General features: G+C 45.5%; 2 protein-coding genes and 1 non-coding gene across 3 annotated transcripts; 2 read left to right on the top strand and 1 right to left on the bottom strand.

Annotated features, from left to right (window-relative positions):
* The first annotated feature begins 1,154 nt into the window (after positions 1–1,154).
* Positions 1,155–2,639, top strand: ASCL3 (achaete-scute family bHLH transcription factor 3). The gene has a single exon (XM_016147374.2). The coding sequence runs from the start codon at positions 1,512–1,514 to the stop codon at positions 2,055–2,057; it is 546 nt and encodes a 181-aa protein (XP_016002860.1). The 5' UTR covers positions 1,155–1,511; the 3' UTR covers positions 2,058–2,639.
* A 2,317-nt stretch (positions 2,640–4,956) lies between these two features.
* On the top strand, positions 4,957–13,282 carry CUNH11orf16 (chromosome unknown C11orf16 homolog). Its single transcript, XM_016147375.2, has 7 exons — positions 4,957–5,033; positions 5,686–5,870; positions 7,146–7,302; positions 9,250–9,481; positions 10,153–10,803; positions 12,260–12,481; positions 12,987–13,282. The coding sequence occupies exons 2-6, from the start codon at positions 5,704–5,706 to the stop codon at positions 12,457–12,459; spliced, it is 1,407 nt and encodes a 468-aa protein (XP_016002861.2). The 5' UTR covers positions 4,957–5,033; positions 5,686–5,703; the 3' UTR covers positions 12,460–12,481; positions 12,987–13,282.
* Positions 8,399–8,471, bottom strand: TRNAV-CAC. The gene has a single exon. It is a non-coding gene; the product is annotated as a tRNA-Val (tRNA).
* Positions 13,283–13,416: the final 134 nt, after the last annotated feature.

Genomic DNA, 13,416 nt, shown 5'->3' with positions numbered 1-13,416 from the left:
GAGAACCACTCCTCACTCCTAAAGATGTTGAGAAATCACCCTCCTGGGAAATTAACAGAAAGCCATATTTCCTTCTTTTTTGAAAGCCCACAATTAGATTCCATGTTGCTTTTCCTTTTTCATTACAGGTATATTCTTCATCTCTCAATTCATATGCTTTGGCTAGATTAATGTTTGATTTTCCAGTGTAAGGGAAAATATAAACCAGGTTTTCTGCAAGGTACAGTTTAGAAAGGGAAGTGGTACAAACATCCATCTGTTAAGAAAGAGGAAAAGAACCAATGCTTGGCACATTTTTTTTTTTTCATTTAATCTTCACAATCTCTCTACAAGAATAGCTAATATCTATCTCAGTTAGTCCTAGGAAAAAGCCGAAGCTCTGAGAGATTAAGAAACTTGCCTAAAGACACAGAGCTAGGAAGGGGCAAAGCCAAGACTGAAACTCAAGGGTGTTATAACTGAAAGAAAAATGGATAATCTTTGTGTACAGCACTATCTTGCCTCTCAGTTAACTGGTTAAACTACAATATCCCTGTAAAATCTGTTGTGGCAACATTATAGTCAAAGACAAAAAAATAATGGTGGTTTAATAAATGAGATGGATGCAGACTTATTCAGAAATAGGGAATGTGGTATAATACTTAGAGTATAATACTTCATCCTTATATTCCATTATAAAAATAAAAACTTAAACACAGATGCATTTCACTCAATATACTTAAAGTTCTGTGTAAGTAAATATATGTAAATTGACTATTTTAGATGTGTTAGGGGAGTTTCTCATTTAAAGCAACCTTATAATGACTTTTTAAGAGTAAATGATTCTTTTATTTTTGGTTTGGCACCTGGCATATCAGATATTATTTAAGAAGGCTATGCCTGCGAGGTTACATGATCATTAATTAGTTCATAATTTCTCCAATTTGTATTTGAGCATTGCGGTATTTCAGTGTTTCCCAAACCGATTATTCGCATACACCTTCACTATCTTTGTTATCTGTGTTCTACCTGTACTATTATTTACTTACTATTTTTCAAATCAATCCATATTTTTTATTCAAGTAGATTTTACTTCTAAAATAAAGTATCACTACAGTAAATGTGAAATCAGTATAACTCACAATAAATAGAAATTAAAAGTAAAATATTATTAAATTCTAGCTAGATATTATTGCTTGTTGAAGGCTTCCATCTGAGAAGGATTAGAAAGCATTCTAGTAGTGTGGAAGACACATTCTCACTAAACTAAAGCAATATCTTTGTAATCATAAGGATCGAAAGAGAATTGAAAGAAAATGACTGTCTCACAAGGTGTGCCAATGTTATTTAATGCTGTTTCTTGTACCACCCCAAATCCAATCTCTTACTACCCACAGAATATTGTAACCCCATCTAGTTTTCAAAATGAGCTCAGAAACTATACAACATTGATCTCTGAGAAAGTCAATATCTGCTTTCTTTCGATTTAGCCAAATTAATAAACTTGGTTATGTTTCCAGGCTAACAAGGAAATGATGGACAGTAGAAGCTACTCTAATCTGCCAGAAAAACTGCCTATCTTCTCCGATTCTGCCCACTTGCCATTGACCAGGTCCTTCTATCTGGACCCTATGGTCACTTTCCACCTGTACCCTGAGGCCTCGGTGCCATCCCCTTACTCTGAAGACCTGCCATTGCTGCCTTTTTCTAGTGATTCCCTGATTATGGAAAATTATGGTGAACCCTGCCCTTTCTCCTTCCCGATGCCTTATCCAAATTACAGAAGGTGCGAATACTCCTACGGGCCAGCCTTTATCCGGAAAAGAAATGAGCGGGAAAGGCAGCGGGTGAAATGTGTCAATGAAGGCTACGCTCAACTCCGACATCATCTGCCAGAGGAGTACTTGGAGAAACGACTCAGCAAAGTAGAAACCCTCAGAGCTGCCATCAAGTACATTAATTACCTGCAGTCTCTTCTGTACCCTGATAAGGCTGAGACCAAGAATAACCCTGGGAAATGTTCTTCCGTGAAGGCAACCACCAGCCACCACACTGACCCCATTTTTAGGATCATTTGATTCAGTGTTTCCAAATCGAAACAAATGATATCACAAAATGGGTTCTCTTACAGCATCATGCAATAGTTTTTCCTAAATGTAATTTCTGTGTGAGCAGATAATAGCTCAAATGCTAACCTATGCTGGATATTTCTTACCTGGGTTTCGGATGTACTAAATAATACCTTATAGATTGAGAAGATGCTTGTTAAGCTTTGGTGACTTCCTGAGGCAGGAATCCCCAGGATTCTCTATCCCACCTTGCACTTTTCACACACTTGGCCAGAGTCTCAGCTGTGAGAAACTCACAAAAGTATTGTAAAGTATGACTAATGATACTGAATGCTTGTAAATGCACTTTGCAGATGCCTCATGCTAAGCAATCACAATGAACCTCCCTTAATTTATCAAAATGTAGTGGTTTTTATTATTTGGGGTTGACAAGAAATTTATACTTTACCCATACCATGATGGAAAAATGTTTCAGAGCTGAAGCAAAAGTAGTTAACAAAACCTTGTTGTCACTTGAAATTATTTCAGAGTCATCTTTTTCCTGCATACAGGAAGGAGACTTCCTTAGGCAGTTTATATAGAGGTTAAGAGGGCAGGCTCTGGAATCAAACGACCTCAGTTTAAACTATGACTACTACTTCCTCTCCATGTCTCAGTTCTTCATCTACAGAATGAGAATAATAATAACAGCAACTACCCCCTGTGTTTATTATGAGCATTAACAGATTAACACTGCCTGGCACATAAGTATTCATCTTCTTAATCAATTAATTAATTAATTAATATTATTATCCTTCTCTTGTTTTGTCCATAGCATACCATTCTCCAGGTTCTCTAAACCAGAAAACATGCAGCTGCCAGGACTTTCCTTCACCCCTGCGAAGGATAGTCACTGACTCATACTTTGGAGTGTGCCTTCAAAATGTCTTTATTTCTATTCCCATGACTAGCTTCAGCTCTTCCTTCTCCTTTAACTCCCAGGTCCCATCTGTCACCACGCTCAGTCAGAACTTCCTATACACTGTCACTTACCTCCACTGTCATCTCTCTATGAAATGTTCACATCCCAGCCATTATTTCTTTGTTTTGTGTACATATTTTCTTAGCAGTTCCCGTCCTATCTTTACAAGCCATATTACACACCCATCTCTGTTTTCTTCAGTAGACTATAAGTTCCTTGAAGATAGGGACCAATCTTACTTATCCTGTATTTTTAGCATCCAGTAAAGAGCCTCAGGTCAAGTAGATGTTGAGTGTAAATATTTTGTGTCATTATTTTTCTTTTCTGATCCCATGGGTCACTGTTAACAGTCTCTTCCCTGGTCTCCTGGGCTCTGTTGTCAACTGGCTCCATCCTCACTCTGATGTTCTTTCTTAAAGCATTTCATGTCATTTTGTTGCTCAAACCCCATGACAACTTCCTTTTGACTACCACATTATTTATGTTTATCCGCTTGGTTTTCAAAGCTCCCACTAATCTGGCCCCTTCCTAAATACACACATCTTGACGTTCCCACGACACTCCATTCCCCACTAAAAAGAACAATCTTGCAAATGAATCCTTCCCTCTTAGCTCTAGCTTCCTACCTAAACTGGAATATTCTCCTTTTCCCTTCCGCCACCGAAATCCCATCTGTCTTATTCAGGAATCCTTCTCTCACTGCCAGATACTTCACTGGTTTTTCTTGGACTCTAACTTTACACCAAATAACTCGGCCTCCAAGTATGTAGTCCTGGGCAACAGCCATTCTCCTGACTATAAAGTAACGCTCTGCGAGAGCAGTCATCAGTTAAGATGCTTTTGGTTGCGAGTGAGAGAAAATCCACTCCAAATCGGTATAATCGATTAAGACATAGCTGAATCATTCAACGGTAGGGCTACCTTCAGGCTGGGCTCAACACTGTCACCAAGAACCTGTTTTCTTTAGGTCTCTCTGTCTTTCCTTGGAAATAGCTTCAGTGTCCCCAAAAGGCCGTCAGAAGCTCCCAGAACTACATACTTTCTTATTTATGTATAGGACGAAGGAACAAGTCTATCACCCAGGATTACCAAAATAAATCTCAAGATTTATTCTGATCGGAGAGGCTCGGGAACATGTCCATGCCTAACTAATACCTGTGGCCCGGAGATGGAATGTGCTGATTGACACACGTCCCACCTGCGGAGCTGGGGTTACCTTTACCCTCTCCTAACCACATGGATCTCCAAACAGAAACAGGAACTGGCAGAGGGGAATGGGTGTGGGAGAGACACTGCAAAGGTCCCTATATACTGTTCCGGTATTCTTTACTGGACACAGTGCCAGGCACACAGTGGTGCACAATGACTGTCAGATGCTTCAAAATACCAGCCTCTCCCATGGATGTTTGAATAAGAGCATAAACTAGACTTTTGTTCCTTTGGTCCCCAGTGTTCCCTCTTACCACCCCAAGTCATCACTACACCTCTGCTTCTCAATAGAGTCCCATCTGTTACAAACAAACATGTCCACACCTTTGATTATTTTGTTTTAAACTATGGACAAATTCTTAGAGTCCCTAGTCCAGCTAGTGGCTCCCCACACGCCAGCCTCCTGCTTGCTTAGGAGGGAGGCTGATCAATAGCCTGAGTCTGTAGGTCAGCTTCCTCACTCATGGGACTCCCTTGGGATCCCTGTTGGCTTCCCACTATGACTGGCTCTTCCGGCAGCAGGGAAGCCTGAGCTTTTGGGAATTGAAGCTAAAATGACCTTTATCTCCAATATCGCTTTCCCCCTCTTTGAAGAGAAAGATGGAGAATAACCCCCTGACCCTCACCCTATCCATGCCTCTGAAAGCCCCTGTCACTCCTCTGCACATGCTCAGTACACTCACTCAGCTCACAGCTTTCCTGCTGGCTCGCATCCATGGCAACCTGCTTGGCAACCAGGAGTCAGTTGAGCTGAGGCCCTGAGCCCCAACTGTCAGAAGGGGCAGAGGCTGAGGTGGAAGAGTTTGGAGCTGTGGGTAAGCCGCCATAGGGTCAGACCTATGGACTTAGGCAGGGGCAGACCCTAACAGGGCCCTGGTGAGTGGGGGCAGTGGAGTGTGATCCTGGGCCCTGGGTCACAGCTGTTGCCTCTGAACAGGTCTCTGAAGGCCACAGCCCTGGGATCTCAGCTGTCCCTGGGGCTAGAGTTAGTCCTCGAGGTGACTGATTTAAGAGAGGAGTTTGTGTCTTGGGCTAGGGGTCAATTTGTCATCAGGGTTAGGATTTGTAAAGGGGAGTATGGTCTTACCCCTAGGAGTCCCTACAACTTTGGTGGAGGGAGGAGGAAATCAACTAACATATCAAACTACCCATATGCCAGGTTCTCCCCATATAGTATCTCTTGAGTGGTTAATTGAAGTGCAGGGGTGAAGTGAGCATGCAGCCAACAGGTTGTGAAGGATTTAAAGCTGGTTTCTCTGCAATCACAGCTCTTGCTCTTTCAACCCGTCCCCTATTTCCTGAGCTGAGGTTCCCGAGGCAGTTGGTTCAGAGGACACTCTGAGTCTTTGTGGGAGCTGGTGGGGTCCCAGAGAGACGGCAACCACAGAGAGCTGAGTCCTGCCCCGGCCGGGTGCCTCCTCCTCAACTGTGGGCTGCAACTCAAATAATGGTGATGCTTGTTCTCAGGTGGTTTTTCCTAAGGCCATGGAATCCTCTGCAGAGCCTGGAGTGCCTTTGCCCAAATACTGCAGCGTGGCCACAACCCTGGAGACCCCTGCCTGGACCAGCACTGCTCTTCCCTGGGACCTCTCCTTCACCTGCCCCTTTGCTCTCCAAGCACCCTGGCTCACCTGGCACAACCCCCTCGCCAGGTACTGGTCTCTGCCACTCAGTTGGGAATGGTGTGTGCCTTCCTTTTTCCTGTGTTCTTGGCTCTAGATAGTGTACCACAAGGGAAAGAACTTGCTTCTTGGGAAGGCCAAAAGGGTTCTTTACTGTGTGGGCTACGATTTACTTAAGATATTACATGACCCCCATCTATATTGTACCCTATTGACCTCAAGGGTTCGCCTGGCTTTTGTCCTACCTAGTAGCAGAGTGGCAGATGCCAGAGATGGCATGTGCGAGAAAAGGCAGCCAGGCATCACCAGTTATAAAGTTTCTAGCTCATTTTACCATCAACTGAGACTTGCTCTCGCACTATGTGAGAAATTAGGGTTTCTGCAACCTACAGCTCAGGTGAGGTCTCCGGGTCCCTCCTCAGATTCCCTCCGTACCCCTCAGTTATCCTGGCTTTTCCTGAATAGTATCTTTGGTCATTTGTGTAAAGAGTGACTTCCGGAGGGGAACAGCCTATAAGCACAGACAAGCTGTGTAAGTCCCCAAGATTCATGTCTGTGCTACTCCATTTAGTCTTCCTAGGTTAGGGACATGCCAGTTTGAACCCTTAATTAGCCCCCTTTCTTGATTCACTTATGTGGACCATCTTGTGCAAAGTCAGAGTTAAGCATCCCTGTATTCAGCCTTGCCCGCAAAGTAAGCAGCTTTTTCAGAAACGCAAAAAGACTCAACAATTCCACCACCACTCCCAAACCCCACCCCCGGTTCAGCCCTGTCCACAAAATTCCAAGAACTAGCTGCTCCTTTTTTGTGTCCCCACAGCTCATTACTCAGCTCCTCTGTGCTTCCCCAGCTCGAAAACAGCCTCCTCCCATCTGACCCGCAGCGCCAAGTGTCCTCACAGTTTTGCTCTTTTGACATTACCGTCCGAGTCTCCTCGCCTCATCCTGGATTCCCACACACACCCTTCAAGTTTGCTTCCCAAGTACCCTTTCCTAGCCTGCCGTCTAGTCTCAGAACCAGCATTAATTAACTTGAGTATATCCAGGCTGATCGCATTTTGATACCTTAAACAATTCCCAATCCTCAGACAATGGTTCCCTTCACTGTCCTCTCTTGCCTCTTCCCACAGTTGACTTCGCCTTGCCAGAAGTCATAGATTGCCACTTGTTACTTAGCTCTCTCTTCTGCGTGGCCTTGTATGTCATACACACACCATTGTGCTGCTCAGATCTGTCTGTGAAACATGTTTCTTGATGTTTTTAGGGCTTGCTCCTCTCCACTCTCTAATCCAATTTGTTTTCCAGCTGTGCATCTTATCACCCATGTCTCCATATTGCTGACCCGGCATGGCAGGGGCCTGGCTGGCTGGGAAGAGTTGGAGATGCTGCTGACACATGGGTCCTGGCAAGAAGGGAACCAGATGGCTATTATTACTGGGGTCAGATAAAGGCCGCTCCAGAGGCAAGTCCCTAAGTCCCCGCATCTCCCCAGCACACTCGTCTGGGTGGCCCTGTCTTACCTGTGTGACGTTTGTCAGCCGTGTGTGCCCAGCAGTTCAGTTTCTTGGATAAGCACAAATCTTCCACGGCCAGGTTGTACAAGTGAAAATTTAATTGTCAGTGAGTGTATTAGTTTGTTAGGGCTGTGTAAGAAAGTAGCATAAATGGAATGGCTTAAACAACAGAAATTTACTATCTCTCAGTTCTGGAGACTGGAAGTCCACATGTTGGCGGAGTTGGTTTTTTTTGAGGGCTGTGATGGAGAATCTGTTCCTTGTGCCTCTCCTAACTTCTGGTGGTTTGCTGGCAATCTTTGGTGTTCTTTGGCTTGTAGAAGCATCGCTCTGATTTCCGCCTCATCTTCACATGGCATCGTCCCTGTATGCATGTCTATGTTCAAATTTCTGTTTTTTATAAGGACATCAGTGCTGGATTAAAGGCCTATCCTACTCAGTCATACTCAGTATGACCTCATTTCAACTAATTAGATCTGTAACCCCAAATAAGGTCACATTCTGAGGTACTAGGGCATAGGATTCCAAGATACAAATTTTGGGGTACACGACTAATTCATAACAGCAAAGAAAGTGTAGGGTAAAAGTACTTTGTTGAGGAAAATTCCACATGTTGAATTCCAGGCACTAGCCTAAGGGAAAGAGGAGCAAACTGTGTTTGCCCACGTGCCGCCTGTGCGCCCGCACACACAGAAACACAGTTGCCTGCACGAGGGGACCCAGGCCGGGGGAACCAGGCCGGGCCTTTACTTCAGGGGCAGCTTACTTTGGGATTTTTTTCTTCTATTCAGAGTCAGACTTTGTGAATGTGGACCCATGGAGGAAAGACTAGTGTGGATTCTTTTATCTATACATCTATTTATTTATGTAATGTATTATTTATTTATTATTTATTCATTTATTTATTCCCTCTCTTTAATTCGCCACCACTACTTCCACCCCTGACCTATGGATGTTGCCCTTTCCCTTTAAGAACTGGATCTCTGAAGGTGGGGCGTCTCCTCACACACGCTCACACCCGGTGCGCACCTCGGGCCTGGCCCGTGGCTCCACTGAGGCGCGAACCCAGGACCTTCTGCGTGTGAAGCAGATGTGCTAACCACTACACGATGGAGCCACCCCTAGTGTGAATTCTTAAAAATATGTGAATTATAGAATTTCCAAACAAGTCATTTTGTCATTTTCAAGTAACTAATAATGTGAATTCAAATGAAATAGCAGAGTTTTGCTCAAATATAGTTTCTGTCTAGTTATCTTATAAAGGTAGTTGGTAACCAGACTTTATTTCTCTTTAAAATCATGCTGAGTTCTCAAAAAAAGTTTGTACTTTTAATCAGCTTTAGTACTTCTCCTAGCTTCTCTTTTATGCCATTCCATTTGCTTATCTAAACCTTTCCTCACTGATGTAATGGCAGTACTGAGGGCTGCCCTAATTTCACAGCCTCTCCTTGCCCATGTGCCCCTGTGGCTGAATACGCCATCCCTGGCTGGTCACGGACACAGGACAACACTTCTTGGAAGTGCTGGGAGGAGAAGGAAGAGGAGTGCATTGGGGAAAGATCCAGAGGACCCAGGGATTACAGGCCTAAAATAGATAGGAGAAAAAACAAAACAAAAACAAAAACAGGAAAGGAAGACAATGGGAAAGGAAAGGCAGGAAGTGATAAACAAGAGTTGCCCGTGGCAAAAAGAGGTAGAGAGGGAAGAGCATCCGCACCACTGCCTGCCGGTCTCTGCTCCGATCAGCTCTAAGCGGCACTTGTCCCTCTTCCTTCTCTAAATAGCTCTCAATGTTTGTAAGGAAGACCCTGGGCCTGGCACGAGGGCCTGGTTGTAGGGAAGCATCGTGCTCCCTGTGGTATTTTCTAACACTCTGAGTGTTCTCTTTCCCACAGCTGGAGAGGCTGGGGGCCCTGCTTGTGGAATTTGAGACCCCCCTTGTCACAGGCTCAAAGCTGCCAGCCCAGCGGCAGAGCGTGATCTTAGGGGAAGATGTCATTCAGTTCTCACCATCCACAAAATACTCACTGCAACCTGGGGACAAGGTGCTGGCACCCTGGGAGCCAGACCGACGGCGGTACAGCCCTGCCACTGTATTGGGCTTGGAGGCAAGAGACCCCCAGAGAGGTAAGGGAAGCTGCGCTCACCTAGCAGTCCTCAGAAGGAGCCGGGCTGGTGGTTAGGCCAGAGGAGGGAACAAAGGGTGTCTCTACAGCTCCAGGGTCTTAGCAGTATTAAAAACAAAGAAACAAAAACAAAAACAAAAACCTTAGCCCCTCACTTGCAGCTTAATCCTGGGAGTGGCAACAGATATGCAAACCATATCTTTCAGATTACAAAATATTTTCCATCAGGGTAAAATAGCCTGAAACTACTATGTCTATGTTGGTTAGCTAACCTATGGTGTAGTGGGGTTATCCTGGGGTCACACCAGTACTCATGAACTGTCCCCCACCAAGTTGTCCAGAGACTGGGACAATCCCCTTCTGTGGGGCCGAGACCAGTCAGTATCACTGTAATTCAGAGAATGACAGGAGGAGGCTCCTCCTTTCTCCACCTGAGGATGCATTCTGGTTTTGACATGAAAATTGAGACAGGGAGGTGCATGCAAGTTCATGGGGAGGTGGTAAATATGGAGCAGGTGAGGGGATGTTCCTGGCAAGCTCTCCGAGGAGAAGTGTGCATGAGGAGGCAGGCAGAGCAGAGGGGCCGTGCTGAGGTTTCGCTTTTGGGGACAGGAGAACCCTAAGACATAGAAGAGATAGTTTTAACAAAACATTGCCCTTTTCTGTCACTAGCATGGAAAGAAGAAGAAATTACCGTTCACTTCTGGAATGGCAAGATAGCTACAGTGCCTCTAAATGGGGTCAGGTGGGTGCCCCCAGCTGTCTGGAAGAAGGCTGTGGAGAGGCTACACAAGCCTTTCACCAGGGAGCACCCCAGTCCCCTCCTCTGGGCCCCTTGCTGCTCTCTGCTGGGGCCAATCACTGGATGTGTCACCAATGGTCTTCCGCTGGGCACCCCATTCCTGTGCCCTCCCTGGCACCCCAGTGCCTGCTGCCAGCTGCTGTACCAGGGCTGCCTCTGCTGCTGCCCCTCGGCTGGATCCATCTGGTGGCCTCTAACCAGAACCTCTGGGGTCACAGCCAGAGAACATCCAGAGGCGGAGCTGAAGCCCACAGCACAGCTTTTACCCCTAGAGGGGCCTAAAGAGGAGGGAGTCACTGTACAAGCTCCCGTGGCTGTTTCTTCCTCCTCCTCCAACTCTTCTGAAGAGGATGTGGAGAATGAGCTGGAGATGGGCTTCCCTCAGAGGCTGATGGTGGACAGCACAGTCAACACAGATCCCATCCTTCTTGAGAAGTCTCCGGGGAGGCAAGGTGACCTCCGTCAGCCTGAGTGGAGGTACTGGAGGAGAAATGGGCCTGAGCTGCATCCTGGGAAGCCAGGTATACCTTCTTCTGGGGCAGGGCTGGGTCCCCGGCTCCCTTCCCTCCCATGTTTCTCTTAGAAATCTGAGCCACATGACCACCAAGCTGGGATTGGAAGTAACGTTTAGGAGTGTGGTCACGTTGAAGGTAAGTCTGTGATGAGGGAAATGACTGGTTTCCATGTAAGCAATAAAGCCCAGCAGGAAAGGATGGGCTGATCTTTGCGTGACGGCTTGCATTCCTATTTAACAACTGTCCTTTCCTTCTTCGCTAGTTTCTCCTGACAGGCACTGCCATTGTTCATTTACTTGCCCCTGCCCCAACCTTTTTTTCTTGGAGGCCCTGATTTTTCTCTAGACGGATAGCCAAGATGTTTTCAGGCAGTAATTAGTCTTCAATGCCCTGAGGAGCACAGAAACTGGTTTTTAAACACTAGTCATTGGGCCTTTCCCTCCAGATGGGCCCCTCAGTAAGTTAGAGTAGGAAGCGGGGCACCGCATTATGCTGCTCACCCTTTACAGCTCAGAGGGGAGGCTGTGCTATTGTTAGCAAACTGCAGACATCCCCAAACTTCTTTAGCTTGAGCTAAGAATCATGGGACATGCCCTTGTAGGTTTAGGGACAGTATGATATGCTTCATGCCCACACTATCTAAGTTCCCAAAGGGGCCATCACCAGCCCTTGTTACAGATGGGGTATTTCGTGTCACAACTAATTAGTCATGATGACAGGCATAAAACCGTGTGTGCCCAGGGCTGGAAACAGTGGCAAACACCACGGCTTTTCTTTGTCTCCTCCAGATGTTGTATCCTTTCAAGGACACGTGCTGCTTTGCTTCTCCTAGTTGTGCTTGGTAGCCATCAAGTACTGATGCTTGACGGTCAGTCTTAGACTGCCTCTGCTGTGGGTCCCTCAGCCTTCCACAATCACCGTTGGCTGCCAGCAGCCATGCTGCTCTCCTCCCTTGCTTATAACTGAAACAGGATTCAATTTGTAGTTTGAAAAGTCAGGGAGGGGATGGGTTTCCTTTACAGTATTCCTTCTTTTTTAGATTATTGTCCTTTTTCCTCGGGGGGCCACATCTCCCATTATTTTTGTCTTACTTCATTCAACCTCTGGAAACTTGGTTTACCATCAGTTTACTATTTCCTTTGTGATCAGTGTGCTTTATTAGCTCCATCAACTGGTAGTGGTTGGTTACCTTTGTTTTCCCTACCTACTGACTGTTTTGAAAATTGTCTGATAACTTCTTCTACCCGATTCCAAATCTGGTGATCAGATATAACCTTTCTCAAAAGCATAATAGCCAGAAATGCTTAACATACTTTTTCTTTGTTAAAAATAGAGAACAGTGCTAGGAGCTTACAGGTAGCAAAGATTCTGTGACCCTTGATATAGTTGTACTTGCGGCATCAAGACTAATCCCATCAAAACGGTGTCACATTCAGCATATCTAATTGAATTTTGAGTTTAGGAACCAGATGTTGCAACATCTGGAAAGAAGAGAAAGGCAACAAACAACAGAGAGACCAAACCGTAGCAGTGGGAAATACCAAGGAACTGGTCCTGGAAGGAACCAACGTGACGCCACTACAGAGCCTGCCAGAGGAAGCTGAACACAGAAAATTGAGTCAGGGTACCAAGACACGTCAGAGGGACCGGAATTCCTCTTAGGCTAACAGCCCAGAGGACCTAGGTAAAGCAGCATGGCTGAGAAGGGGCTTCTTAAAGGCTCATTCCATGGTTCTTCGAACTTTTGGGGGTCACACGCCTTTGAAAATAAAACCCATGGCTCCTCCTCCCAGAAAAATGCACATACCCACAATTTTGCATATAATTTCAGAAGGCTTACAGAGTGCATGAAGGTTGCCATTGGCTTCTTGGGGGGCTGGGGTAAGGATCCCTGTTTAAATGACCCTCTACCCTGTGGTGATGGGAATGGGTCTGGTTTACATGCCCTATGTCCATGGGAGTCTGTTCCTCACTCAGAATGCTTTTTAAAATACTGGCATTTTTCCTGAGGAAAGACCTGTTATGTTCCAAATGAGATTTTCAGGCAACTGAACTGAGAGATGCAACAATCCTGTTGGTGGGGTAGCTCAAAGGAGTTTTGGACACATCAACGTGTTTTTGGAATCAGTGACTTTTGATCCTTACAAGTACAGTCAGCACAAGACTCTCAGGACTTTTTTCTCTTATAGGAAGTTAAAGAGTAGTGATGGCAAATACCTGAAAAAGAGTTACAAAGTGGCTGACAACGCCCCCTTCAGTGGAAGGAGGTAGAGTGCAGGCCACAGATGACAGCCAAATAAGCAGCAGCATCTTCACCACAATAAGCCTTCCCTGCAGACGGGTGGCAGGAAAGCATCTGTCAGAAGGGGCACAGGAGTGTGGCGGCCCTGGCCGGGGCTCCCTGCCAGGGGCCTGGTGAGATCAGCCTCAGGATGCCTCTTCCACAGAAGCTGCAGGTCGTGGTCGGCCTGCTTTGGGCAAATGTGTCCACAGCTTCTCTGCCATCTTTTCATAAAGCCTACAGTTGTATAGTATGACATTTTGTTGCCCTTAATATCAATAAAAAAAGAATTTTATTTCAAAATCTCTCCTTTTATTATCATAATTAACCTTTACTCA

This window comes from Rousettus aegyptiacus, unplaced genomic scaffold (assembly GCF_014176215.1).
Source record: "Rousettus aegyptiacus isolate mRouAeg1 unplaced genomic scaffold, mRouAeg1.p scaffold_m13_p_5, whole genome shotgun sequence".
Classification (NCBI taxonomy): Eukaryota; Metazoa; Chordata; class Mammalia; order Chiroptera; family Pteropodidae; genus Rousettus; species Rousettus aegyptiacus.
Note: the sequence above shows the minus strand (reverse complement) of the source record. Positions and strands in the feature narration are given on the sequence as shown.

Bases quoted from the DNA above. Each gene is read 5' to 3' on its own strand.
- ASCL3 (XM_016147374.2), top strand. From the start codon at position 1,512: ATGATGGACAGTAGAAGCTACTCTAATCTGCCAGAAAAACTGCCTATC.
- CUNH11orf16 (XM_016147375.2), top strand. From the start codon at position 5,704: ATGGAATCCTCTGCAGAGCCTGGAGTGCCTTTGCCCAAATACTGCAGC. The intron at 5,871-7,145 runs GTACTGGTCTCT...TTTGTTTTCCAG, and splicing joins TGGCACAACCCCCTCGCCAG to CTGTGCATCTTATCACCCAT. The intron at 9,482-10,152 runs GTAAGGGAAGCT...TTCTGTCACTAG, and splicing joins GGCAAGAGACCCCCAGAGAG to CATGGAAAGAAGAAGAAATT.